The 25,592-nt window shown below is 45.8% G+C and overlaps 1 protein-coding gene across 1 annotated transcript; it reads left to right on the top strand.

Annotated features, from left to right (window-relative positions):
- Positions 1-442: 442 nt before the first annotated feature.
- LOC135816979 (uncharacterized) lies at positions 443-6,486 on the top strand. The gene is made up of 4 exons (XM_065330084.1): positions 443-448; positions 1,661-2,285; positions 5,468-5,787; positions 6,325-6,486. Exons 1-4 carry the CDS (start codon positions 443-445, stop codon positions 6,484-6,486), a joined length of 1,113 nt encoding a protein of 370 aa, XP_065186156.1.
- Positions 6,487-25,592: the final 19,106 nt, after the last annotated feature.

Below are 25,592 nucleotides of genomic sequence, written 5' to 3'. Positions count from 1 at the left end.
CCATTGTTTAAGCAACATGAACACACACTATGTACGTACGGTATATCTAATCGCCACACACACACGCACACACACACACGCACACCCACACGCGCACACACACACACGCACACCCACACACGCACATACACACACACAAACGCACATACACGCACAAAAAAAAAACACACGCATGCACACTACACACACACGTACAGACGCACACACACGCAAACACACACACACACACGCACACACACACACACGCACACACACACACACACGCACACACACACACACGCACACACACACACACACACACACACACACACGCATGCACACTACACGAATACACGTAGTCTCAAACATGCTCATACACGGACGTGACGACGTGTGCAAAACAAGAAGAAGCGAAAATGTGCCTTGGAAACGACATGTGAGGAGTGGTGGGAATACTATGACAATGAAGGTGAGATTCTGGCACTAACCTGCAACAACCCTACAACATTGCGCTGTTTTATTCTTGACAGTGCTAAAAGCAATAGAATGTGCAGGAATGGACTCGGATGGAGAGCCAAGGCCGGATTAATTTATACAAAAGAGAAAGATTTGGCTAAAAGGGAAAGGACCAAGAAACTACAAGTTACGCTACACTATCCACTATAACACCACCAGTTACAAAACAATCAGCCCATGCGATAACATTGCACGACACTGACCGACGGTACTGACGTTCTACAACTAACTGGCTAACAGCTGTAGCCCATCTTGAATGCGCACTCCAACAGCCTTGCATCTTGGAAGGTTCTAAGCATCATAGTTATAGAATACAAACATAAGGAGGGGGACTTGCAACTTGTAGTTCCTTGCTCCTTTTTCTTTCTTATAAATTCATCCTTGGCTCTCCATCCCAGTCCAATTGTATACAAGGCGAAAGAGAACATGGTGAAACACAAACAATAGAAATAGGATTCTAATCATGCTAACAAAAATTCGGATTCAACTCTCCAGGAATCAACGCTGTGCTGAGGAACAAATCAGAGCGAAGGAACTACTTCGAAGTATAGTATTTACAGAAGGCAATGCTGCAGATGTAACACATACATGTATAAAAAATACTTGAGGGGCTGAGATATCAAAGTGTGATTTCCCACAATGAATATACGAGCAACACAGCCTTCAAGGAGTACCAACAGCGAAAGTCGTGCATTAGCTACGAGAAGGTGATAATCAAAAGCCGTATTGAATCAAAACTCACAGCAGAATTTGCTGTATGTGTCCAACTTGTATTCATAAAAAAATATCTTCATCTCTTGTAGGATCCAGGGAAATAGTCTGGGGAGATGGCATCCGTGCTGCCTGATTGTCTGCTAATTTTATGAATGGAAGTTAGGTAACGTGCCATACCAAATGCAGGTGGGAGCAGGTTCCCAATTCGCAGCTATGATACCTCCATGGAGGCAATAGAACCTTTTAAAAAGAAGGTGCATTTAAAACATTTGGATCGGGACGAGGTTACAGGGAGAGATTTCATCATACCAACACCAAAAGACAGGGATATGACTGAACAGATGCATGGACATCCACAGTTTTATTGGACGCACAGACACACGGACACTGGGACAGGGTTATAGACCATAACACCCACTTGTGCATGTACAGGGGACATGAAAAGATATAGGGTCAGGGACATGAACAGATACAGGGTCAGGGACATGAACAGATACAGGGTCAGGGACCTGGACAGATACAGGGTCAGAGACCCAAACAGATACAGGGTCAGAGACCTGGACAGATACAAGGTCAGAGACCTGGACAGGTACAGGGTCAGAGACCTGGACAGATACTGGGTCAGAGACCTGGACAGATACAGGGTCAGAGACTTGGACAGGTACAGGGTCAGAGACCTGGACAGATACCGGGTCAGAGACCTGGACAGATACAGGGTCAGAGACCTGGACAGATACAGCGTCGGAGACCTAGACAGATACAGGGTCAGGGAGATGGACAGATAAAGGGTCAGAGACCTGGGCAGATACAGGGTCAGAGACCTGGACAGATACAGGGTCAGAGACCTGGACAGATACAGGGTCAGAGACCTGGACAGATACAGGGTCAGAGACCTGGACAGATACAGGGTCAGGGACATGTGCATGCACTGGTAAAGGGACGTGGACAGATACAGAGTCAGGGATACGGACTGATACACGCTCAGGGACATGGACAGATACAGAGTCAGGGATACGGACGGATACACGCTCAGGGACATGGACAGATACAGAGTCAGGGATACGGACTGATACACGGTCAGTGACACGGACATGCACTGGTAAAGGGACATGGCTAGGGGCAGGGACAGGAACAGAAACAATTGGGAACCCGTATTCTGGAGACTGCTAGTGAAGCGTCGTTGCAGGCAAGTGAAGTGAAAGTTGAAGAGAGTTGCTCAAAGGATGAAAGTCATACCATGACAGTGCGTGGACAAGAGACAATCCTGCTACTAGTGCTAGCTAGAGACCAAAATGAATATACATGTACATGTGATCTATACGCAGATCTATGTAGATCTACATGCAGTAACTGCACTTGACCAGACCCGGCTCTGACCCGACTGCAAGAGTTGTGCCGTATATCTACGTGTACGTGTGCCCGGTTGGTTTGAAATCCTAGATCAGATACAGAATGCATGTCTATAGAAATGAATAAGGCAGTAGATATGCATACGGTACAGTTCCTGGTGTATTCATAACATGAGCATGACGGGCATGAACAGTGCAGAAACAACTCATGAACACGGGGTGCAAACTCACGAAAATAACCTAAGTGCTAAAACATGTTCTTTTTGCTTACACAAATCGGGCTTATGCGTACGAATACAAACAGTTTCAAGGACCTTCAACTGCTGGAAATAACGGGCACGACACAGTACAGAGAAGTGGGAATCATCTTAAACACTCAAACAATCGGGACGAGATAACAAATGCAAGTACACAGCTGAGTTCTTACGAACTTCACCCTCATCAGCTCCATCACCTTCCCTGCCACCTGACTCCTCCTCGTCCGTTTTATCACCATCACCACCAGCCGTCTCATCGTCATCCGCCTCGTCGTCATCCGCCGCCTCGTCATCACCCGCCTCGTCGTCATCTGTATCCTCGCCGTCATCCGCCTCGTCGTCATCTGCAAAAAGAACATGTTTTAGCACTTAGGTTATTTTCGTGAGTTTGCACCCCGTGTTCATGAGTTGTTTCTGCACTGTTCATGCCCATTTGTCACACTTACTCTTTATTTTAGTTCTCACTTTTTGTAATACTTACCACACGTTCCCCGTCATGTGTCACACTTCTTTGGATTTTTAACCTTTGTTTTTCCCTTGATCTCTTTAGTTCCGTATTTCCACTGATGATCGGAGCGTGAAAATCGATTTTGGAAACACACAAAATCAAACCTTGAACAAATTGTCATGTTGCGTGGTGATGTCTGCGGCATTCATACTTTTCATAGCTATAATTAAACTACAGAAAATACTCAATTCATGGGAGAATTCTGACAGACAAAAAAAAATCAGCAAGCATGGTAGGAAATGAATGAAGGGAAAGGCCAATTTTGAGTGAGAGGTTTTGTAAGAGTCAACCAGCGAAGAAAAGATTGTAAGATGGGTGTGTGGGTAAGTAAATGGGGGAGGGGGGGGGGGGGGTTGTAAGAACGCAGGGGTTGGTGTGTGTGTGTGTGTGTGTGTGTGTGTGTGTGTGTGTGTCACTGTGTCGTGTGTGTGTATGTGTGCGTGTGTGTGTGTGTGGGGGGGGGGGTTATGTGTGGATGGGTGTGTGTGTATGTGTGTGTACATGTATGTGTGTACATGTATGTGTGTGTGTACATGTATGTGTGTGTACATGTATGTGTGTGTACATGTATGTGTGTGTACATGTATGTGTGTGTGTGTGTGTGTCTTAGAGTATGACTTTACAGACACGTTGCCTTGAAGTAACATGGTTACAGAGGGTGCTGGAAGTCTAACAAGAAACCGTTAAAACACTTAATATTGTGGTTTCCATTACAGGAAACAGCTACGACACCCTCACTTGTCACGCAAACACCCATTGGCTTGTCCAACTCTCCTTTTCCAAACTCAGCCAGTGGAGTGTATGTTTCTGCGGCATATACCGGCAGAGAACATGGAGAACACTGGTGAGCGTACAGGAATAATATTTATAGATGGTTGATGCATGGTGATGCATGGTGATGTATGAATGATGTATGAATGATGTATGGATGATGCGTGGATGATGTGTGGATGATGCATGAATGATGTATGGATGATGTAGGAAAGATGTATGGATGATGTATGAATGATGTATCTGTCCCCCCAGGAACTTGCCGTTGTTTTCGCGATTTGAACAAAAGTCCGCGATATCCACGATATTTGAAAAATCATCTGCGTCATAGTAGAACACTGTCCTTGATACTTGATACACTGGAGTATAAGCCACACTGGAGTATAAGCCACACTGGAAAAAAGCCCCATCCGAAATGTTTGGCACCAAATAGAGACCGGCATCTCTCCGATTCACCACAATTAATTTCACCATCCTAGTATAAGGCACACTAAATTCTCTTTTTTTGGTGAATTCTTGGTGTTAAAAATACATGTACGGCTTATACTGCAGAAAATAAGGTATGTGCAATAGGTGTGTAAACCACTTTGTTACGTCTGAGGTATGTGCAATAGGTGTGTAAACCACTTTGCTACGTCTGAGGTATGTGCAATAGGTGTGTAAACCACTTTGCTACGTCTGAGGTATGTGCAATAGGTGTGTAAACCACTTTGCTACGTCTGAGGTATGTGCAATAGGTGTGTAAACCACTTTGCTACGTCTGAGGTATGTGCAATAGGTGTGTAAACCACTTTGTTAAGTCTGAGGTATGTTTGCATTCATTGAAAGATGATTATGCATCAAGATATGGTCGTCCGATATGGTCGTCTGGCACGTGGCCACGGCAATGGTGCCGGTCAATCATGATTCCACTACCAAAGAAAGGCAACCTCCGAAAGTGCACGAACTATCGCACCATCTCGTTGATAAGTAACCCTAGTAAAGTAATGCTGCGTGTTCTACTCAACCGTCTCACACCTTGCATCGAAGACCTACTGAGTGAGGAACAGGCTGGGTTTCGAGCAAGCCGTAGTACTGTGGATCAGATATTCAACATCCGTACACTGGCAGAGCGTTACGGTGACCATCAGAGACCCATCTATAACAGTTTTATCCATTTTCGCAAGGCATTTGACAGAGTGTGGCACGCAGCCCTGTGGAAGATAATGCGCAAGTGTGGGCTTATCCCGAATATCATCACATCGAGTCCCTGCACCAGCAGTCCGAGAATGCTGTACGAGTAGGAACAACGGTTAGCAGTTGGTTCCATGCCACCTTTGGCGTTAGGCAAGGTTGCATTCTATCACCCTCTCTATTCAACATTTTCTTGGAAGAACTGGTATCTAGGTCATTAGAGGGATTCGCGGGTTCCATTAGCATTGGTGGACGCATTATAACAGACCTGCGATTTGCAGATGACATTGATCTGGTGGCTGGCAGCGAGGAAGAACTGCAAGACCTTACTGGCCGGCTGGCCAGCACATCAAAATCATACGGCATGGAAATCAGCACTGAGAAGAGTAAGCTACTGGTAACGGGAGCAAGCAAAGGTCTGTCCGCAAGCATAGCCATCGACGGGAAGCAGCTCGAGCAGGTTGACGAGTTTAAATATCTGGGTAGCACGATTACTGATGATCAGCGTTCAATCAAAGAAGTGAGGAGTCGAATCGCAGCAGCCTCGGCTGCTGTTGCACGACTAGTAACAATCTGGAGGGATAGAAACATCAGTACCGCCTCGAAATTACGTCTACTAAATGCTATTGTTTTATCCATATTCCTTATGCTTGCCAGTCTTGGACACTTAACTGCTGAAATTGTGAAAAAGATCGAGGCTTTCGAAATGAGAAGCTATCGGAGTCTTCTCAGGACTCTGTTCACTGATCACCGGACGAATGTGTCTGTTAGAGAGGAAATAAATAGTATTCACAAACAAGTCCCACTTATTGTTTCTGTTCGTAGAAGGAAATTGCAATATTTTGGTCATATTGTTCGTTCCGGCTGTTTGTCATTGACTGTTCTTCAGGGTAGTGTTGCTGGAGGTCGTGGCCGAGGCAGGCCCAGAATGTCATGGCTTGATAATATCATTTCATGGGCTGCACTTGACGTGCAGTCCTTGCTAGCTGCTGCACGCGATCGATTTTTATGGCGCTCGCTTGTTCATACTTGCTCTGTGACGCCCCGACGGCCTTAGGGCTATGGCCCAGTATGGGCTTGTGATGATGATGATGATGATGATGATGATGATGATGCGTCAAACCAGCACGGTGGAGACAGTTTCGGTCAGGGATTCAGTAACGTTACGTCAAACAACGTCCTCTTTACACTGGCGTTAACCACAACATGGCATGTATAGATGGGCTTCGAAGGCATACTCCTATACAAGTACTTTTAAAATTCTACTTAAACTGATTAGGCATTTCTCTAAATGTCAACATGCAAGCCAAGCATACAGTAAGAACACAGCTACAGTACGTCCCGGACTTGGTTGTAGCATTGATGTGTGTCCACTGTATTCCTTGCTCTGTTCTCCAGACATTCAGCACTCCACACAGTCTGAGTATGCATGTACACTAGGTAAACCCTAAAGCATATGTGCCAGAGGTACCATTTTGCAAATCATGCTACTACTAGTATTCATTACAAGCTTACATGTGAGACACACTTTTATACAAGAAAGTAGTGTAAGAGTAGAATGTACCCTTGTTTTTTGAACTGTAAGAGCTAATGTACTCTTGCTTTACTTGTGCTCTGTGCATGCAGTGTACATCACTTTCTGTGTTCATATCAGTGTTGTCTGATGATTGTACTGACCATGAATCACAGACTAGCAACAAACTGACCATGCTCCACTGTTGTATATGTACTGGGTACTACTCTCTGCCTGTAGGTATTTAGAAAGAAGAACACGACAACAAGCTCTCCCTTACCATAACACGTCCATTGCCATAATCTGCGACTAGAACATTGCCGTAGGCATCTGTAGTGACATCATACGGTTTGTACAGCTGCACAAAAGCGGTGCCCTGAGACCCGAACGAAGTGATATACTCTTCATCGATGGTCATCACCTTTTGCAGGAATAAAAAATAAATTGACCATTCACACACACCACTGTGGTGACAGCAAGAGTATAGATATAACAGGAGTGTAAGAATAATACTCCAACACACAGTGCATAGCTACTATCATTATGACTGTAGTGATGATAAGGTTACTGGTGTGCAACTGTAAAAACTCAAAACCTGAGGTAAAACATGGACCTGGCACCAACATTTGATTACTATGTATGTATTTATTGTAGCACAGACACTGTTTGGTTTGTGACATGATGTATAGACATGACGTTTAAGAGTTCAACTTTACATCAGCCTATACACTCTTCCACTGAAAAGGACAAGTTAGGCAAATATGGCTATCAGGCACTTGCATGACGTACAAATTCATTTCTGATTGGAGGAATTTTTTGCTGCCCGAACCTGTCTAGTGTTTAGCCTGATAGATGGATTGGCAATAGCTGTAAAGTCTCAGAAACAGAAGAATTCCCAATCTACGCGTATAGTTTCTAGAACAAGTCAAGTTTGCATCCATCCACGTAATAAACACATCCAGTCCAGAAGACACTTAACATCAGTTATCAAACGTTTTCGTTCCCTTCTTTTCAGGATTATGCAGGGAATGGCTGTAATGAAGAGATGACTACAACTCTTAGCGCCAATGCGCGGAGATACAACACTCGTGACAAGGTAGACATTTATCAAGTTTTACAAGTTGTAGTATTTTTTTCATTTCAGCCATTCCCTGTATAATCCTGAAGAGAAGGGAAAGAAAATGTTTCATAACTGATGTCAACTGTCTTCTGGACTGGATGCGTTAATTCGGTGGATGCATACGAACTTCACTCGTTCTAGAATATTTTTTCCGTCTTCGACCTACATTGTACTTTGAAGTACATGATTGTAAGCGTAGACTATTTCCTATTGTACATGATTGTATAATTATGCCGTGTGTTTTTGCATAAATAATAAGAGGGCTACTCCAAATGTTGAATGTTGAATGTTGTTGTTGTTGTTGTTGTTGTTGTTGTTGTTGTTGTTGTTGTTGTTGTTGTCTCTTGGATCTAGTTTGAAAAGTGGAAGTACAAGTTTAGTCCTCCAAGGGAAGGGTTATGTTTGGGATTGGGTACTTCAAGGCAGGTCCTACGGTTTCCCTCGACGTGGTTAATCATGGTAAAATAGAGTTCTAAATATCAAGATATCAACCATCCATGCATCAAATGCACAGGAACAATGCATTAGTGGATTCACAGGAAGTGTGAGTTACGAAGTCTGAAGAAAACGTTGAACGGTCTCTGCTTGGATGACGACTACACCATAGCTCAGTGGTTAGAGCATCGCTGGCTACAAGCGAGGGTCCCTGGTTCGAGTCCTGGTGTTGACAGTCGATTTTTTCTTCAGACTTTTCCCGTTTGTCTCTTTCCCTCAAAACCAGTGAATAATGCATTATAATTTATTCGGTTCTTTGGGAAAGGTTTGAGCACCCCCTCCTTCCGGATCCTGCGAACGCCCCTGACTCCCGGGGAATCCCTCATGCAAGTAGATCTACGGTGCGAACCGTACCTTTTTTGTGCATGTCGATTTCAAACATATTTTGAAACATTAGAGACGTACCTAGCTAGATCTCTGACTATACATGTAGAATGGGTGAAGTGACCCGAAACAACAAATTTTTATATCCGCTCGCATATCCGTACCAGGGTCGGTCGGTCGGGTTGCGGCCAAGTGCATATCGAATAGCTTTTGTCCATCAAGCCAGTCGATCAAATCTGACTGTAGACGATCCAGCGCAGTGATTGTCCCATCACTCAGATCCAGGTTCCCTCCAGGACCCGAGATCTTGGCCTCGCTGGCAAACGAGCCTGACGAGCAGCTCTCACCTTGAAAACTTCAGTCAATGAGCTACGCGGTGTCGGAGCTGTTGCTGTTTCAGGACCGATTGCGGATCGGAGATAGAAGACGACGTCGTCACCAAGCGCTGCATCCTGCCATTTGGCTGCTTCTGAGGTCGATATCTGGACTGCTAGTATTATAAGGGTCACGTGTGTATCTATATGTACATGTAGTCTAGTCATGTACATTTGCATGCACTATAAAAAAAATCATTTTGCGGTCGGGTGAAAAAGGACGGTCGGTCGGGTGACCCGAAACAACGAATTCTGGTCGGCCTTATTATTAGAAAAATGTTTGCGTTTGAATACCTAGAGGGCAAGAGATAAGACTATACAGTCTATACATGACTGTACTAGATCATTCAGACCCTAGGTCTAGGTCGGTGGAGCACATCAGACCCGTCACCACGTCTACGATTCATGCCTGCGATGCTGTACCGCTGCTTTGCATGTCATGATTGGAAGCTGTGGCCTAAGTAAAAAAAAGAAATTCAGTGACACTCACTGGAGCAGTGCATAGCCTGGTGTTGACCATTAGGTATTTCTGGTATTTGGAGATTACAGTTACTTGTCTGGAGTGGACCCTGGTACTTGTACGTAGTTAAATTAAATAGAGAAGAGTCGTGTTTTGCTAATCGGTTGACGTTCTTAGCTAGCAGAGTTTTGATCTTGCAAACTACCCCAGCGTAGCGTACACTGTGATGGTATTAAAGAGCATGAAAAAAAAAATGGTTCATGTACATCACTACATGTACATGTAGCGTGTAGCGTGATATTTGAACTTGTAGCATATAAGAAAGAAAAATGACCAAGGAACTACAAGCTACGCTATAATGTCCACTTACACCACCAGTTACTAAACAATCAGCTCATGCGATACCATTGCACGACACTGACCGACGGTACTGACGTTCTACATCTACTAGTAACTGGCAGAACCTTCCAAGTTGGAAGGCTGTTGGAGTGCGCATCCAAGATGTGTTAGAGCTGTTAGCCAGTTCAAGGGCGTCGGAAGGTAGGTAGGTAGGTACGTTTTTATTGGAATTCGCAGAACCAAACGGGCGATGTCGTCTAATTTAATACATGGAAGCAAATTTAAACAGTAATAGTAGAAACATTGATAGCGTAACATGATAGCAGGGTGTAGTACAAAGCAAAGAATGCTCAGTCGATGAATAACGTTAACGTTAGAATACTACACGGGGGAGGCGGGAAACAGCATACCACTGGTACCGTGGAGTACCTCAAAACGTTCAAAGATTCCTGTAGTGTTCAGTAGTGGACGCTACTGCTAGCAAGACAGAACGGGAGGCAGGCTTGTTTGAACTGGTGGCATTGGGTAATACCACGCACGTCGGATGGCAGGGTGTTCCATAAAAATGATCCCGCCAGCGGTTGGACGGCCGTGGCCGGCTTTGGAGGCAGATTTGGGGACTCGAAGGCCCAAGCTGCGTTGCGCGGGCGTTGTGCGAGTACTTGGACGCTCCAGAAGGGCTTGTAGTGCATTGCTTGCCCGACAATTCGAGCAACGCCAGATCATAACAAGGGTCTTTTGCTTGTGGAGCTCTTCGATGCCACCCAGCTGCAGACGAGCAAGCAGAGGTGGGCGCTTTTGTGCGAGGTGGTAGGCCAAATACGGCGCGTGCCGCACGATTTTGCTGGACCTGAAGGCGGGACCGCTGGTCTTGACGAAGGCAACCAGAGAACGCCACGGACCCGTAGAGCAAATCTGGCATCACAACGGATTTCACATACTGTTCTCTGGACCTTCTTGTAAGGCAGGGGCGGGCTCTCCAGAGTGCTCCCACCTTCTGTGAGACCTTCTTTACAGCATTGTTAACGTGTTCGTCAAATTGAACGTCCTCGTCTATCGTGATGACCAGGTACTCAGCCTGGGTAACTACCGGTAGCGGGTTTCCACGGCATTTGACAGTAATGTCTTGGCCAGAAATTTGCAGGACATGGCTTTTGCTATTGTTCAGGATTAGATTCCGCTCCTGGAAGTGGTTAGCAATCTCGGTTGTAGACTTTGGGAGAACTCGCGATACTTCATGGCAATCAGGGTGGCTTAACGTGAGAGCAATATCGTCAGCTAACTGCATTGGGAGGGAAGGGCTGGCAATGGTGGGTACATGCCTGGTGTAGATGTTGAAAAGCACGGGTCCGAGAACGTAACCCTACGGGACGCCACATGAACATGTGCCACTGACACCAATGGATCCAGCGATTTGCACCTGTTGTGTGCGCCCTCCGAGGCTGTCTGCAAACCATTGGAGTGCAGTGCCGTGAAGGCCAACTTCAAAGCGATCGCGTACAAGGATGTCATGCTGGACTTTGTCGAAAGCCTTCGACATGTCCAGCAAACACACATCACTGGCTAGTCACGCGTCCTTTGCATGGAGAATGTTCTCCGTCAGGAGTACCAAAGCGTCTTCAGTGCAATGGTTTGTGCGGTATGCAAATTGCGTGGTCGGCAGACGGCAGGACATCCTTTGCTTCGAGGAACCTTACAAGCTGGAGATGTACTACCTTTTCAAGCAGCTTCCCAACAATTGGTAATAATGACAAGGGTCTGTAGTTATTGGCAACTGTTGGGTCCCCTGCTTTGTAAAGCGGCTTTACCTGGGCGTGTTTGAACGGCTTTGGTAGGCGACCGGAATACAAGGAGGCATTGAAGAGGCTGCATAAGTGCGGGGCAACAATATCACTGCAGGCTCGCAGCAGACGGCCAGGGATCTCGTCACTGCCTGTAGCCTTGTCAGGATTAATAGTGGCGAGTAATCGCTGTACTGTAGGACAGGTCGTTGGCGTGAGAGCTGATAGTGAGGTGCGGGTGCAGGGACCATGGGGTATCTGTAGGGTGTCCGGATGACTGATCAGTGACAATACTATTAAAGGAGCTGCTCACCGCAGACACATCGAACATTGGGTCCTGCCTTGCCTTGGAGCGGCCGGTTACCGCGTTCAAGGTTGACCACATTCTCCTTGGATCATGTGAGTGCTGCTCACATTGTCTGGTGAAAAAAGCGTTTCTTTTCCTGCGGATTGCGTTGGATGCCTGAGACCGGGCTGTCTTATACTGGGAGAGTAGGATGTCATTTCCTCTATCTCCTAGCCAGCGCTTGAGTAATCTGTTTTTCTTTTGGGTGAGTTGGTACGTAACCTTGTCGAGCCAAGGTAATCTCGCAGCAGCTCTCTGGCATCTTGATGGGTGCATGTATGTCTAGAACTGTTTTGAACCCTTCATAGAAAGCCGTCCACATGTCGTCAACATCCATGTGGGCAGATGTAGGATTAGCGTTGAGTGCTTCGGCGAGATCACACCGGAACTGGTGGAGATCAATGTTGCGCAAGTGGCGACGCTTTTGGCGTTGCCTACCTGGACTAGTTGTTGCTATGGCGATATGAAGCTTCGCCATCACCGTGTGGTGGTCGCTAATCCAAAATTCCATGACAGCGCAACTCGAGACAAAGTTATGGTCTGCTAGTACGAGGTCGATCACTGAACCATGATTCCCACTCGGAGTCGGCCGTGTGGGGGACTTCACCAAATTCGAGATGCCAAACATATTGCTCAGGTCTTGCAGGTGTGTACGATGGTTACTGTGAGTTGTCATGTAGACGTTGAGATCGCCAATAATGGTCATGTGTGGCGCTTGCGCGTGGGCCCGCTGCAGTGACTCTTCAAGGTCGTTCCAGTAGTCAATCCTCACATCTGGAGCTCGATAGACGCAGGCCACTGCATGTTGACCCTGGCCGCCTTTGATCGATATCCAGACAGCTTCTAGGCCGTTCAAAGAAAGTTCAGGACAAGGTCGGATTGGCAAAGAAGATTTGTAATATATACACGTACCTCCTCCTCGTCTACCCACGCGGTCTGTCCTTGTGAGGTTGTATACAGGAATGGCTACTTCTCCGTCACCAATAGTGCTGTCTAGCCAGGTTTCCGCCAATCCAAACTATCAAAATCCTGCGCTTGGAGGACTGCCGTGACATCATCTACTTTGTAGTGCAAGCTACAGACATTCAAAACACACCTATTTTAAGAGTTCGGGTATCCTAACAATTTCGCAACCTCTCTCTCCCTCCTCTCTCTCTCTCTCTCTCTCTCTCTCTCTCTCTCTCTCTCTCTCTCTCTCTCTCTCTCTCTCTCTCTCTCTCTCTCTCTCTCTCTCATTCTCTCTCTCTCTGTCTCTCTCTCTCTCTCTCTCTCTCTCTCTCGCTCTCTCGCTCTCTCGCTCTCTCGCTCTCTCGCTCTCTCGCTCTCTCGCTCTCTCGCTCTCTCGCTCTCTCGCTCTCTCGCTCTCTCGCTCTCTCGCTCTCTCGCTCTCTCGCTCTCTCGCTCTCTCGCTCTCTCGCTCTCTCGCTCTCTCGCTCTCTCGCTCTCTCGCTCTCTCGCTCTCTCTCTCTCTCTCTCTCTCTCTCTCTCTCTCTCTCTCTCTCTCTCTCTCTCTCTCTCTCTCTCTCTCTCTCTCTCTCTCTCTCTCTCTCTCTCTCTCTCTCTCTCTCTCTCTCTCTCTCTCTCGCTCTCCCTCCCCACCCACTCTTGGTGCGTCTAGGTGGCTATGATGTCGAGACCCTAGGTCGGCGGAGCTCCCTAAACCTCACCACCACTGCCACGATTCAGGTTGTGCGTGCTTCCCCTAGCTGCATCTCATGTTTGACATTAAGTGGTCTTTGTAAAAAAAAAAACAAAAAAAAAAAAATCCTGGGTGCTCACTGGAAAACTGATGGTGGCAGCTCTTGGGGAGAATACCATGGTCGTGGGGATTTAAAGACGATATAGCAGTGAAAAGTAATAAGCAGTAAGAAAAAGAACAATCACGGACGAGGACTAGCATAGAATCGAGATTACAAGCAAAAGTTATTCTTTACCAGTTATTGGTATTTTAGTGTGGTGCGGTCAGCCCTCTGAAGTACATTTTACTCGTGGGGGAATGGTGGCTGAGCCGAACATTTTGGATATTTAGAGCCCAGACCAGTGTATTTGGTTGATTCACGGGTTGGTAGCTGGGATAAAGAGTGGTACGGTCAATACCGTAGTGACCGTACCGTGTACGACGCCCCTGCAGTTAGTTGTAGAACGTCAGTACCGTCGGTCAGTGTCGTGCAATGTTATCGCATGAGCTGATTGTTTAGTAGCTGGTGGTGTTAGTGGACATTATAGCGTAGCTTGCAGTTCCTTGGTCCTTTTCCTTTCTTATAAATTCACCCTTGGCTCACCATCCGGGTCCATTGTAGCATAAAGCACGCACTGGAGCAGTCGTGGAGACACCTGTAGTCTTCCTGTGGAAATGACATTGATTTTGGAATTTGCTGTTCAAACATGCAACACAAGCAGTTTGTGACAGCTCGTTGCTATATTTCTACTTCAAGTACATGTGAGTGTGTGTGTGTGTATGTATGTAAAGAATAATTAGAAGAAGGAGGAAAGAAGGTGTGTGTGTGTGTGTGTGTGAAAAAGTCACTTTAAACAGCTGTGTATGTATGTATGTATACTTTATTTGAATTCGCAAATCCAAACGAGCACAAATGCTCAATGACAAGGCAGCGAATATGTTATTATGTTACAGGGAAGGAGGGTTGGGGAGAAAATAAGGAGAACAAAGAGAGAATGGTAGATATCTCAATGAAGAGCGAAGCGTTATCAAACTACAAGTAAGCCAGCGAACGATAAGTCGATAGTTCTGTAACCCGCCTAATAAACTAAGTACTTTTTTCAGGCGTGCAGTGGACTGTCATTAAAACAGAAACAGAAAAATAATAATAAGGCAGGTGTGGTGGATACCAGGCTAAAAATAGTGGCGGTCAATTCATAAGCCTTGCAAGCTGTTGAACGGTGTAATCCCAGCACAAGTTGCTATGTCTCACATAGCTGTTCGCTATCATCGCTTCCGCGATGGGCATGTCTGAGGTCTGAGGTATGTGTGTGTGTGTGTGTGAATGAGTGCGCGCGGGCATGTGCACATGTCACCGTAGGCTACAAGAGTATGGCTCTTTATGAACAAAAACAGGTCAGTACCAAGGGTCATTTTGAATTCGTTCAAACAGGGCCGGAAAAGGACAATGCTCGCTGGCTCGAAATTCGCTGTAATACCGTACTGGCAATATATGTTGCCGCGTAACGCGTAACGCAGGGGGGTGCGGCGTAACGCGCGACCAGGCTAGTGCGACAAATTTTCGTTGAGTTCGTAACGCGCGTCCGGCGGGGTGCGGCGATCTTTTCATTGCAGTTTGCACTGCAAAAAAAGGCTGAAAACTGTGAAAGCAAGTGTACCGCGTGGTGAAAAGTAGTTTTTGGAGGAAGCGCTCTTCCCCTATGTCACTTTCCTTTTGATGATCTTTTTGTGAACAGATCACTCTGATAGTTAAAATATACAGTCTTCTATTGATATCGTTGTCGCCTTTTGCCGTCGGGTTTGGAACAGTTGGATAGCAACTGAATTTCTGTGCCTTCAATGTGGATGAAAAGAAAAAATGATGCGGCAAAAGCAAAAACATGATGCGGCAATAGCAAAAAAAGTGATGCGGCAATAGCAAAAAAAGGACTGCGGCAATAAAGAAACCTGTGTAACGGCTCCTGTGCGACTTTGCATGTAACGCCCTGCGTGCGGCAAACATGTGCCAATGTAACGCTTCATGGCCTCACTGCGGCAACATATATTGCCAGTACGGTATTACGTGTTCGTTATGTGGAGTCGACTGCATTTCCAACTTAGAACTTTGAGTCAAGCTTTCTAGTCGACATTCACATAATAGGATTCTTTACATCATGTAATGCCATACCTTCTCATTACAAATTTTCCCAATTCCTGAATATTGAAAAGGAAGCAAGCGTTTCGGAGACAGCAGATTTTATAGCAACAAGGACTACCAACTGTAATTATTATTATGTGCATTTTCGCGTTGAAGTCGACCGATAGGTCCACTTCTTCGCTTGTGCTGGACAACGAAGGCAGGAGGATAACAAAATTTTAATGATACGCTGTGAGAAAAATCAAACGATCACTGTATCAGAACCAAAGCAGCACGAGTCAGAAGAAAAGGGTCAAAGGAGCCGCAGAAGTATAAAGTAAGTGGTGGGTGAACAATGCGGTAGAGAGCATTGAGTGATTGTGTGGTAGATCAGCAACAAAGGCACCATCCAAACAAACAAGGTCACATGACGTACTTGTACGTTGAGAAGAAGACAGATATTGCAGTGTCATCCGTCCCTGCTTACAGATCCTTTTCTGTCACCCGTTGACACAGAGCTCGCCACTCGTACCTATCCACTGCAATCTTCCTGATTCTGTGCAAGTCCTCCAGACTACTCAGCTTTCCGGCATCTGCTGCCTCCAAGTCAGCAGATAGTGTACCCGGCAGGCTGGTCCTCGGCCGTCCTCTCCAGCCCTTGAGATCCTTGTTGGTGTAGTGGCTGACCATTGCCTGAAAGGCTGGTGTGCTGTCGCACAGACGGAGGACATGTCCGAATAGCCTCCATCGCAATATCTTGATGGTGTGACTGATCGGCTGGCTTTCACATCGGACGTATAGTGCGTTGTTCGTCTGAGGCCACCTGATGCCTAGAAGCGACCTCAGTTGACGCCGATGGAAGGAGTCCAGTCGCTCCTGAGCTGACTTGGTAACCGCCAACGTACCAGAGTTGTACAGCAGTACAGGGATGATGAAGGCTTGGTATAGCCGTAGGCGAAGCTTTTCGCTGACCTGCTGGCCTCGTTTTCAGAGGTTCCACAGGCCCCGAAAGGCAGCTGTCGCCAGTTGTTTCCTCCTCAGCACATCCTCATCATCACCAATCAGACTTCCAAGTTTTCGTGTTGATCTCCATTCTTCTTTGTTGCGATCATTGAGTCTAGTGATTTCTGTGTACTCCGTTTTGTCATGATTCATGTTGAGCGACCATTGCACCAGGGTAGAGCTCGCCATAGCTTCTAGCTGGGAGAGCCACCGCCGACTGGTGCTCACAAAATCTGCGTCGTCAGCATAGATTAGCTCAAACGGCAGGTGAAGATCAGCATGGGGTCTGGGGGCTGCTTCCTTTCTCAGTTGCCGCAACGCTGCTTCCAGATATACCGTGAACAGGACCGGTGACAAGGAGTCACCATGCGGTGTGTCAATAGTTGTCGGAAATGTTGGTGATGCCGTTTTCCGAAGGCGGACATGGAGCTTTGTTTCCGAGAGCAGGTATTGTATCAGACGCAGTTCATCCTCGTTCACGACTTCCTTTAGTACACTCATCAGTTGGTCACTGTAGCGGGCCGCAGTCTCTCGGAGGCAAGAACGCACAAGGGTCTCAGTGAACACACTGTAATTGGCAATTGAAATGTACTGGAAACGAAATTAACTGATTGGCAACTAAATTAACTAACTGGCTATAAAAGAATCGTGCGCAGCAGCTTTGATACAAAGGCAGACTCCGTACGCTAATGTACGGGGATACAGTACGGGGATATGTTATACTCTAAACACTATACGCTTTGAAGTATACAGTATTGTATTGTATTGTATTTATTTAAAGGGATTCTCCAAAAGCAAATGGATGCTTATCACGGAAGTCTCCCACATAAATATCGCAAGAAAAATGGGGAAATGGGGGAGAGGAGAGTGGAAGATGAAGCATGGGAAGAAGGGAAACAAGTACCTAAATATCGAGGTATAAAAGCAGGAAAGAAATCGACGAGGGAAGAAATCACCTCTGCAGATAATAGCGGGACATTTAGATGAAAAAACCCCAGCAAGGATTAATTTCAAGGAAAAAAAAATTCTCAAAACGGAAAAGTTCGGAATTCCAGTCAGAGAATATCTATGCTGTGAGTAATGAGCCTTTAGAGCAATGCGAAAATTGACAGAGGTCTGAACGCAGCGGATGTGTTCTGGAAGTTTGTTCCATTCCACAGATAAACTGAAGAGAGGGGATTTAAGGAAATGGGCGCCAGAACGAGGTAAAACTATAGAGGACGGGTGACGACAACTAAGGGATACATTGAATTTGAAACGAATTAGCAAAGACGGAAACTGGTAAAAGACATGATGAAAATATAGCAAGGACAGAATCTGACGACGCCACTTCAGGGATGACCAAGTCACCAGCGTGCCAACGCTACACCTCCCCTCTCAAATACAATCACGTCCTCGTGATTCGAATACATGTACTACATGTAGGTGATAGCTGGACATCAACAACTGGCTGCTATTTAGAAAGAAAAAAAACTGGCGGCATGCATGGTCGCGTCGGAATAAACTCGACGATAAGAGATAGGCATAATGGATGACTTAAATAATATAATACAGGTATGGAGTCGTGAACATTAAAGTAGATCGCGAATTACTGGGAGAGCGTCAACCGGAGTATGGCAAATAATATCGGAAATGATAACGTTTGGAATACACAGAAGAATGAACTGATAAACAAAATTAATCATAAAGTAGAAACACACCAGGTTCACACGATCTCACGGGGTCAAAAGGGGAAAGAACTGTCCTCCAAATAGGACCTGAAAAACCACAGCACTCTTGCTGCACAACGCTGGCACAACCCGCCAGGAACATCGCAGTTCAAAAACCGAACTGAATACACTATAACTATAAGGGGCGTTGTCACACACATTGTCCCACGTTAGCTGGGTAAACCGTGGCTCACCATGATCAGACTCCAGTCTCTCCGGAGGCGTGGGTTTGAATCCCACCGCTGCCACCAATTTGTAGCGGGCCGCAGTCTCTTGGAGGCAAGAACGCACAAGGGTCTCAGTGAACACACTGTAATTGGCAATTGAAATGTACTGGAAACGAAATTAACTGATTGGCAACTAAATTAACTAACTGGCTATAAAAGAATCGTGCGCAGCAGCTTTGATACAAAGGCAGACCCCGTACGCTAATGTACGGGGATATGTTATACTGTAAACACTATACGCTTTGAAGTCCCCAGCGTGCCAACGCTACAGTCATGTCTGATAGTGCCAAATGCCTTTGATAGGTCAATTCCGAGGATGTGAATACCAACTGTAAGCATTTGCTAAACGTCGGCACTTATGAGTAAAATGTGAAACGATGATCGCAAGGCACACGACGAAGGGGAAAGAGAGGATTTGTTCAGGACTGTTTTCTTGATACATGTAGTACAAGTATTATCACCATTTTGTTTCGCTCTTTTTCCCCTTGTTTAACTTTTATTTGTCCACAAATATAAGATTTGTTTCAAGTAGCCCCCATTCCATTGCTACATAGATTCACTGACGAATGTAACAAGAAAACAGTCCTGAACAAATCCTCTCTTTCCCTTTCGTTGTGTGCCTTGCGATCATCGTTCACCATTTTACTTATAGATGTCGGCATTAAGCAAATGCTTACAGTGCAATTTGTCGTCCTTGTTGCTGTATTGAAAAGGAAGAGTGCAATTTTCTTGATTTGGTGTTGATATCTTGCTTGGGGACCCAACACACCATACTTGCATGTGGCCAGATTGCCTTGCCGAGAACCTAAGAGATTCAGTGCATTTATTCTGTTTTGCATCGTAGATCAAACGGACGATCATGCCTAATGTTATACGATAATGGAAAAGGAGAAAAGAGAAGATAACTTCAAAAGTGGAGTGGAGAAAGCCCAGAGCGAGGAGACAATAGACAATGTCCACTAAGACGAGGCCACACTGCTGGCTGTTGTCTATGGCCGTAAGAAGGCTGTCAACCGCGACGGTGATGGCGTCCTCCGCAGAGTGGTGAGGAGGGAATGCGAACTGGTTGTCGGGAAGTAGATGTTCCGTGTGGATAAACTAGCAGAGCCCCTTGATGACGATCTTCTCCATGATCTTTGACACTACTAGGGGCAGCGAAATCGGCCTGTAGTTCTTTGAGACAGATGGGTCACCGGATTCGAAAAGTGGAGGCACATTTGCTAGCTGAAGAGAGCTGGGTACTCGCCCCTCAGCCATTTAGGCATTGATGAGAATGGTCAGAAAAGGAGCTAGAGCATGGTCGAAGTGGTTCAGGATGCAGCACGAAACTTCGTCACTGCCGGTTGATTTTCGGTCGTCAATAGCCTGAAGGAGATACCTCCTCACAGGTGGCGGGCTCGAATCGAATGAGTGACCTTTCTTGGTATGGACCAGCGTGTGGCACAAGGCGAGCTGGCCGAGTGGGATCTGTCACGACATCTCCGAATTGTTGACTCTGGCTGCCAATATGTGGCAACAACGGCGTGTCCTTCTTCTTCCGTCCGTCAAGGCCGTTAATCACTTGCCAAGTCTTTCGCGGATTCGACCTGCAGGAGTTCAGCAGTTGGTGGTAATGGTTGGCCTTCGGCTCTCTCTCTCTCTCTCTCTCTCTCTCTCTCTCTCTCTCTCTCTCTCTCTCTCTCTCTCTCTCTCTCTCTCTCTCTCTCTCTCTATCTATCTCTCTCTATCTATCTATTTCTCTTTATCTCTCTCACTCTATCTCTCTCTCTCTTTCTCTCTCTCTCCAACTTTCTCTCTCTTTCTCTCTCTCTCTATCTTTCTCTCTCTATCTATCTACCTATCTATCTATCTCTATCTCTCTCTGTCTCTCTCTGTCTCTGTCTCTGTCTCTGCCTCTGTCTCTGTCCGTCTGTCTGTCTGTCTGTCTGTCTGTCTGTCTGTCTGTCTGTCTGTCTGTCTGTCTGTCTGTCTGTCTCTCTCTCTCTCTCTCTCTCTCGTTGTCTCTCTCTCTCTCTTTGTCTCTCCCTGTCTCTGAGTCTCTCTCTCTCTGTCTCTCTCTCTCTGTCTCTGTCTCTCTCTTTCTCTCTCTTTCATCCTAGGATACTGACTTTGGGTTTGGGACAGTTCGTCTTCGCTTTGCTTCCCCTTTGTGTACTTAACGTACATTTGAGCCCCCCAGGTTGGGTGATCTGTTGCCTTGCGTCGTCGAGTTATAGTAAATGGGCTTACTAGTCTCGTCATCATCATCCTGGAGCGTTCAACATTCTTAGTTGCCGAGGGACATACACATGCGCACAACTTCGCGGCGCATCCCTTCCCCTCATTGGAACTTTCCACACCGGAGCCTTCAAAGTTGGAAGGTTATTGGTTTGCGCTTCGTACATGTGTTGGAGCTAGGCGTCAGGTTGTTGAATGTTTCAATACCCTTTATCAGTTTTTTGCCTTGTTGTAGCACTATCTAACTCTATAAGATGTCGTTACCTTGGTGGACTGTAGTGTTAGTCATAACACGTAACTTATTGGTCTTTTCTCTTTACATATAATATTGGCTCAACATCCGAGTTCTAAGGAAGATAGAACGTATTTGTTGAGAAGTAGGAAGGCCTTCGCGAGCAAGATGCCGTCCCATAGAGCACGAGAGCCTGACGATACACCTGACTTGATAGTTTACCAGGTACATGTATGATGATGACAGCATATCACGAGCAGGACAGGTAATTGTGTAAGGTCTTTACAACTCCCTGGGCACAACAGAGGACGAATCGGGGGTTAACCGGGGCATGACTCCACGCGGTTCACAGAGTAGTCGGAGGACCGGGATCCTATACCAACCTGTCTCCGGTTGCAATCAGGAACACGGGTTTCAATGCACCTCCAGCAGGTGGTACCCTGTCATCAGGATACTCCAGTACATGTACATGACTGTACATGACTGAATACCATGTACATATTGTACAGGAACTTGTCAAATAATACTAATCACCAGACAGTTAGCTGTTTAGACATTGTTAGCCTAATGTTAGGTCTCCTCAGCAGAGCTCAGACGTAGTGTGTGTGTGTGGGGGGGGGGGGGAGAGGGGCGGGGGGAGAGAGAGAGGGGCAAAGAATCAATGTCGGATTGCTCTAACTACGATAAACACAGCGAGTTTTGCACGAGGGCATAATTATAACATTGACGCTAATGAGAAGGAGTGCTCAACCAAGCCAGGACGAGGGAACGTAGAAATTCTGATGTAAGAATCTCATTTTCTTTGACTCATCTGGAAGAGAGCTGTGAGAATGTGTAGTTAACCCCTAAGATGATAAGATCATGCATGTATATGATTGTACAGGGCATATCAGAGAGTTGTAACTGGGGTATTATTTACCACTGTCTCTCGTTCATAATATGATTCATATGGCGCATGACCGGGGCCCTGCCAATTGGGCTCTTGGTGATATGAGCAAAACATAACCCTGTCCCGCCCAATCCACATGAAAGGCGCAGCTTTGAGAATCCGTCCCCAATACACACAAGGTGTACACCACACGGAATATGTCAGAATGCAATCGACTTCACTTGTAGCGCACCCGCACTTGGCGAATTTCGTGATCATACTCATAGCCAATCAGAGTCCATGTCCCTGTTTAGACTCATACAAACAAAAGATCCCTTACAGTAGATCAAATAATTTTCGTTGATAAGGAACCACCATATCTCTTCATCTTGTGGGGCGCCATGCTAACTACAGTTGTGGCAAGTGAAGTCCGACACTTGGCATAAGGGACTGCACCGTGCATCCTGCAGCCTCTGCAGCCCTGCATACGTACAGTACATGTGCTGCATAAAACTTTATCTGTCTGATGACAGAATTCGTACTCATCACAGTCAAGGTTCAAAAGGTGCTGGCAAAAATGAATGGGAATTGGATACCAATACTCCTTATGTGTACCATGTTTGTGAACTGCGTGTATCTAAGCTGTGACCTTTCGACCTGTTTGTGATGCATACGGCTCTATAGTACAAATTAGGTGCAGTGCATTACATCATTGATGTCCATTTGAGGCGCTGTCCCCTATGGCAAGTGTCGGATTTCACTTGCCACAACTGTACATTGCCCGTCCGGTAGTGCAATGTCTCACATATTAAACCAATCATACTGTCATGAGCTACATGCTGTGTTGCTTGTATGGTGTGAGTGCATTTCGGTTATAAAGAACCTGGCCTATAGAGAAGTAACTCTCCTGTACAATGGTGTTGGTTATATCAGGAGTTGACTTTGCTATGGTCAAAACAGTACTATCTATACAGTATGGATGCTGTTCACGTTATGAGGTCACCGCTATACACAGGATACTGCATTAATGGAAGAAGACATTACAAACACTGGTACCTTGCACGTTATTTTCAACAGTATCAACACACATACACACACACACACACACACACACACACACAAACACCTTTGACCTTTCGACGCCCATCGCTGGAGGCGATGGTAGCGGTGCTACGGCAGAAGCCATAGCAACTTGTGCGGGGATTGCACCATTCAACAGCTTACAAGGCTAAAGAATTGACCGCAACTATTTAGCCTTAGTAGTGGTACACACCACACAGGTATGAAGTGAGTTTTGTAAACACACACACACACACAAACACACACACACACACACACACATGCACACACACATGCACATACACGCACGCGGACGGGGGTGCATGCACGCGCACGCACGCCTGCGTGCACACGCGCGCACGCACACACGCGCACGCACACACACACACACACACACACACACACACACACAAGCACCATGTACCATGTGCACCAACCACGTGAGTGGACAGAATCAGTACAAGGAAAACGTGATGTCGATGTGAACAATTCAAACTAACTGTTGCATAGATATCCTAATCATATGATTAATCTGCGAGAAAACAATCCAATAAGTAAAATTAAAAAAATTCAGAACTATTACAGCCTACATATAATGTATCATGAACTCAGGTGGAGAGACAAGGATTAAAATAAAGAAGAAGGGACCAATGCAAAAATATATCCGCCACTGAACAGATTTGTATTCTAGCAATTGCAAACGTTCTTTTCTGAGATACCCGGGTTAATAAACACCGGGAACCAGAAGCTATCTAAGAATAACTGGTGTGGAATAACTGTTGCGGCATCTACCTAATCCATTAAGGAAATCAAAGTAATGTGGTATAACATGCGTGGGATGTGTTCAGTTCATGTGAGACTGCTGTAAGATAGAACACGTCACCAAGCAAGGCAGCGGATGAGTGGAGGAAAACTAAATTCTCAACGAGAAGTGTAGAAAAGACAACTGAAAATTATCAAAGATGTACAACTAAGGGGTTGTGTTTATGTGTGTGTGTGTGTGTGTGTGTGTGTGTGTGTGTGTGTGTGTGTGTGTGTGTGTGTGTGTGTGTGTGTACTTGTGTGTGTGTGTGTGTTTGTGTTGGGGGGGGGGGGGAGGGTAGAGGAGTAGGATGGGATACAAGAACAGTTTGTGTCACGCTATGGTCATTTATGTTATGATGCATACAAAAGTGTGAGCAGGTGACTGATGACAGGTGTCTAACAAGAAACCTTCAAAACACAAAAATCTTGTGGTTTCCATAACAGGAAACAGCTACTAAGCCCTCACTTGTCACGCAGACACCCATCGGCGTGTCCAGCTCTCCTTTTCCAAACTCAGCCAGCGGTGTGTATGTTTCTGCGGCATATACCTGCAGAGAACATGGACAACACTGGTGAGCGTACAGGAATAACACGTATTATAGATGGTTGATGCATGGTGATGTATGGATGATGTATGGGTGGTACATGAATGATGCGCAATTCATGTATGGTTGATGGTATCATGGAAGGTATGGGTTAGCATGGTTACGCCACACTGGAATATAGGCGACACTGGAATATAAGCCGCACTGGGGTATAATCCACATTGGAGTATAAGCCACACTGGAGTATAAGCCACACTGGAGTACAAGCCACACTGGAGTATAAGCCGCACTGGAGTATTAGCCGCACTGGACTAAAAAGCCCCATCTGAACAATTTGAATTGTTTGGCACCAAATAGAAACATCTTTCTCATTTACTACTGTTGATTTGACCATCGTAGTATAAGGCACACCGGCTTCTCTTTGGATGTATTACTGCTAGGTGTGTAAACCACTTTGCTACTTCTGAAGTATGTTTACATTCATTGAAAGATGAATATGCGTCAAACCAGCAACATGGAGACAATTTCGGTCAGGGATTCAGTAACGTTACCTCAAACAACGGCCTTTTACATCGGCGTAAACAGAATCCACCACAACATGGCACGTATATCAAATTAGGCATTTCTCTAAATGTTAACATGCAAGCCAAGCATACAGTAAGAACACAGCTACAGTACGTCCCGGACTTGGTTGTAGCATTGATGTGTGTCCACTGTATTCCTTGCTCTGTTCTCCAGACATTCAGCACTCCACACAGTCTGAGTATGCATGGACACTAGGTAAACCCTAAAGCATATGTGCCAGAGGTACCATTTTGCAAATCATGCTAGTACTAGTATTCATTGCAAGCTTACATGTGAGACACACTTTTATACAAGAAAGTAGTGTAAGAGTAGAATGTACCCTTGTTTTTTGAACTGTAAGAGCTAATGTACTCTTGCTTTACTTGTACTCTGTGCATGCAGTGTACATCACTTTCTGTGTTCATATCAGTGTTGTCTGATGATTGCACTGACCATGAATCACAGACTAGCAACAAACTGACCATGCTCCACTGTTGTATATGTACTGGGTACTACTCTCTGCCTGTAGGTATTTAGAAAGAAGAACACGAC

This window comes from Sycon ciliatum, chromosome 5 (genome assembly GCF_964019385.1).
Source record: "Sycon ciliatum chromosome 5, ocSycCili1.1, whole genome shotgun sequence".
Lineage (NCBI taxonomy): Eukaryota > Metazoa > Porifera > Calcarea > Leucosolenida > Sycettidae > Sycon > Sycon ciliatum.
The sequence above is the reverse complement of the archived record's forward strand: the minus strand, read 5'-3'. Positions and strand labels throughout refer to the sequence as shown.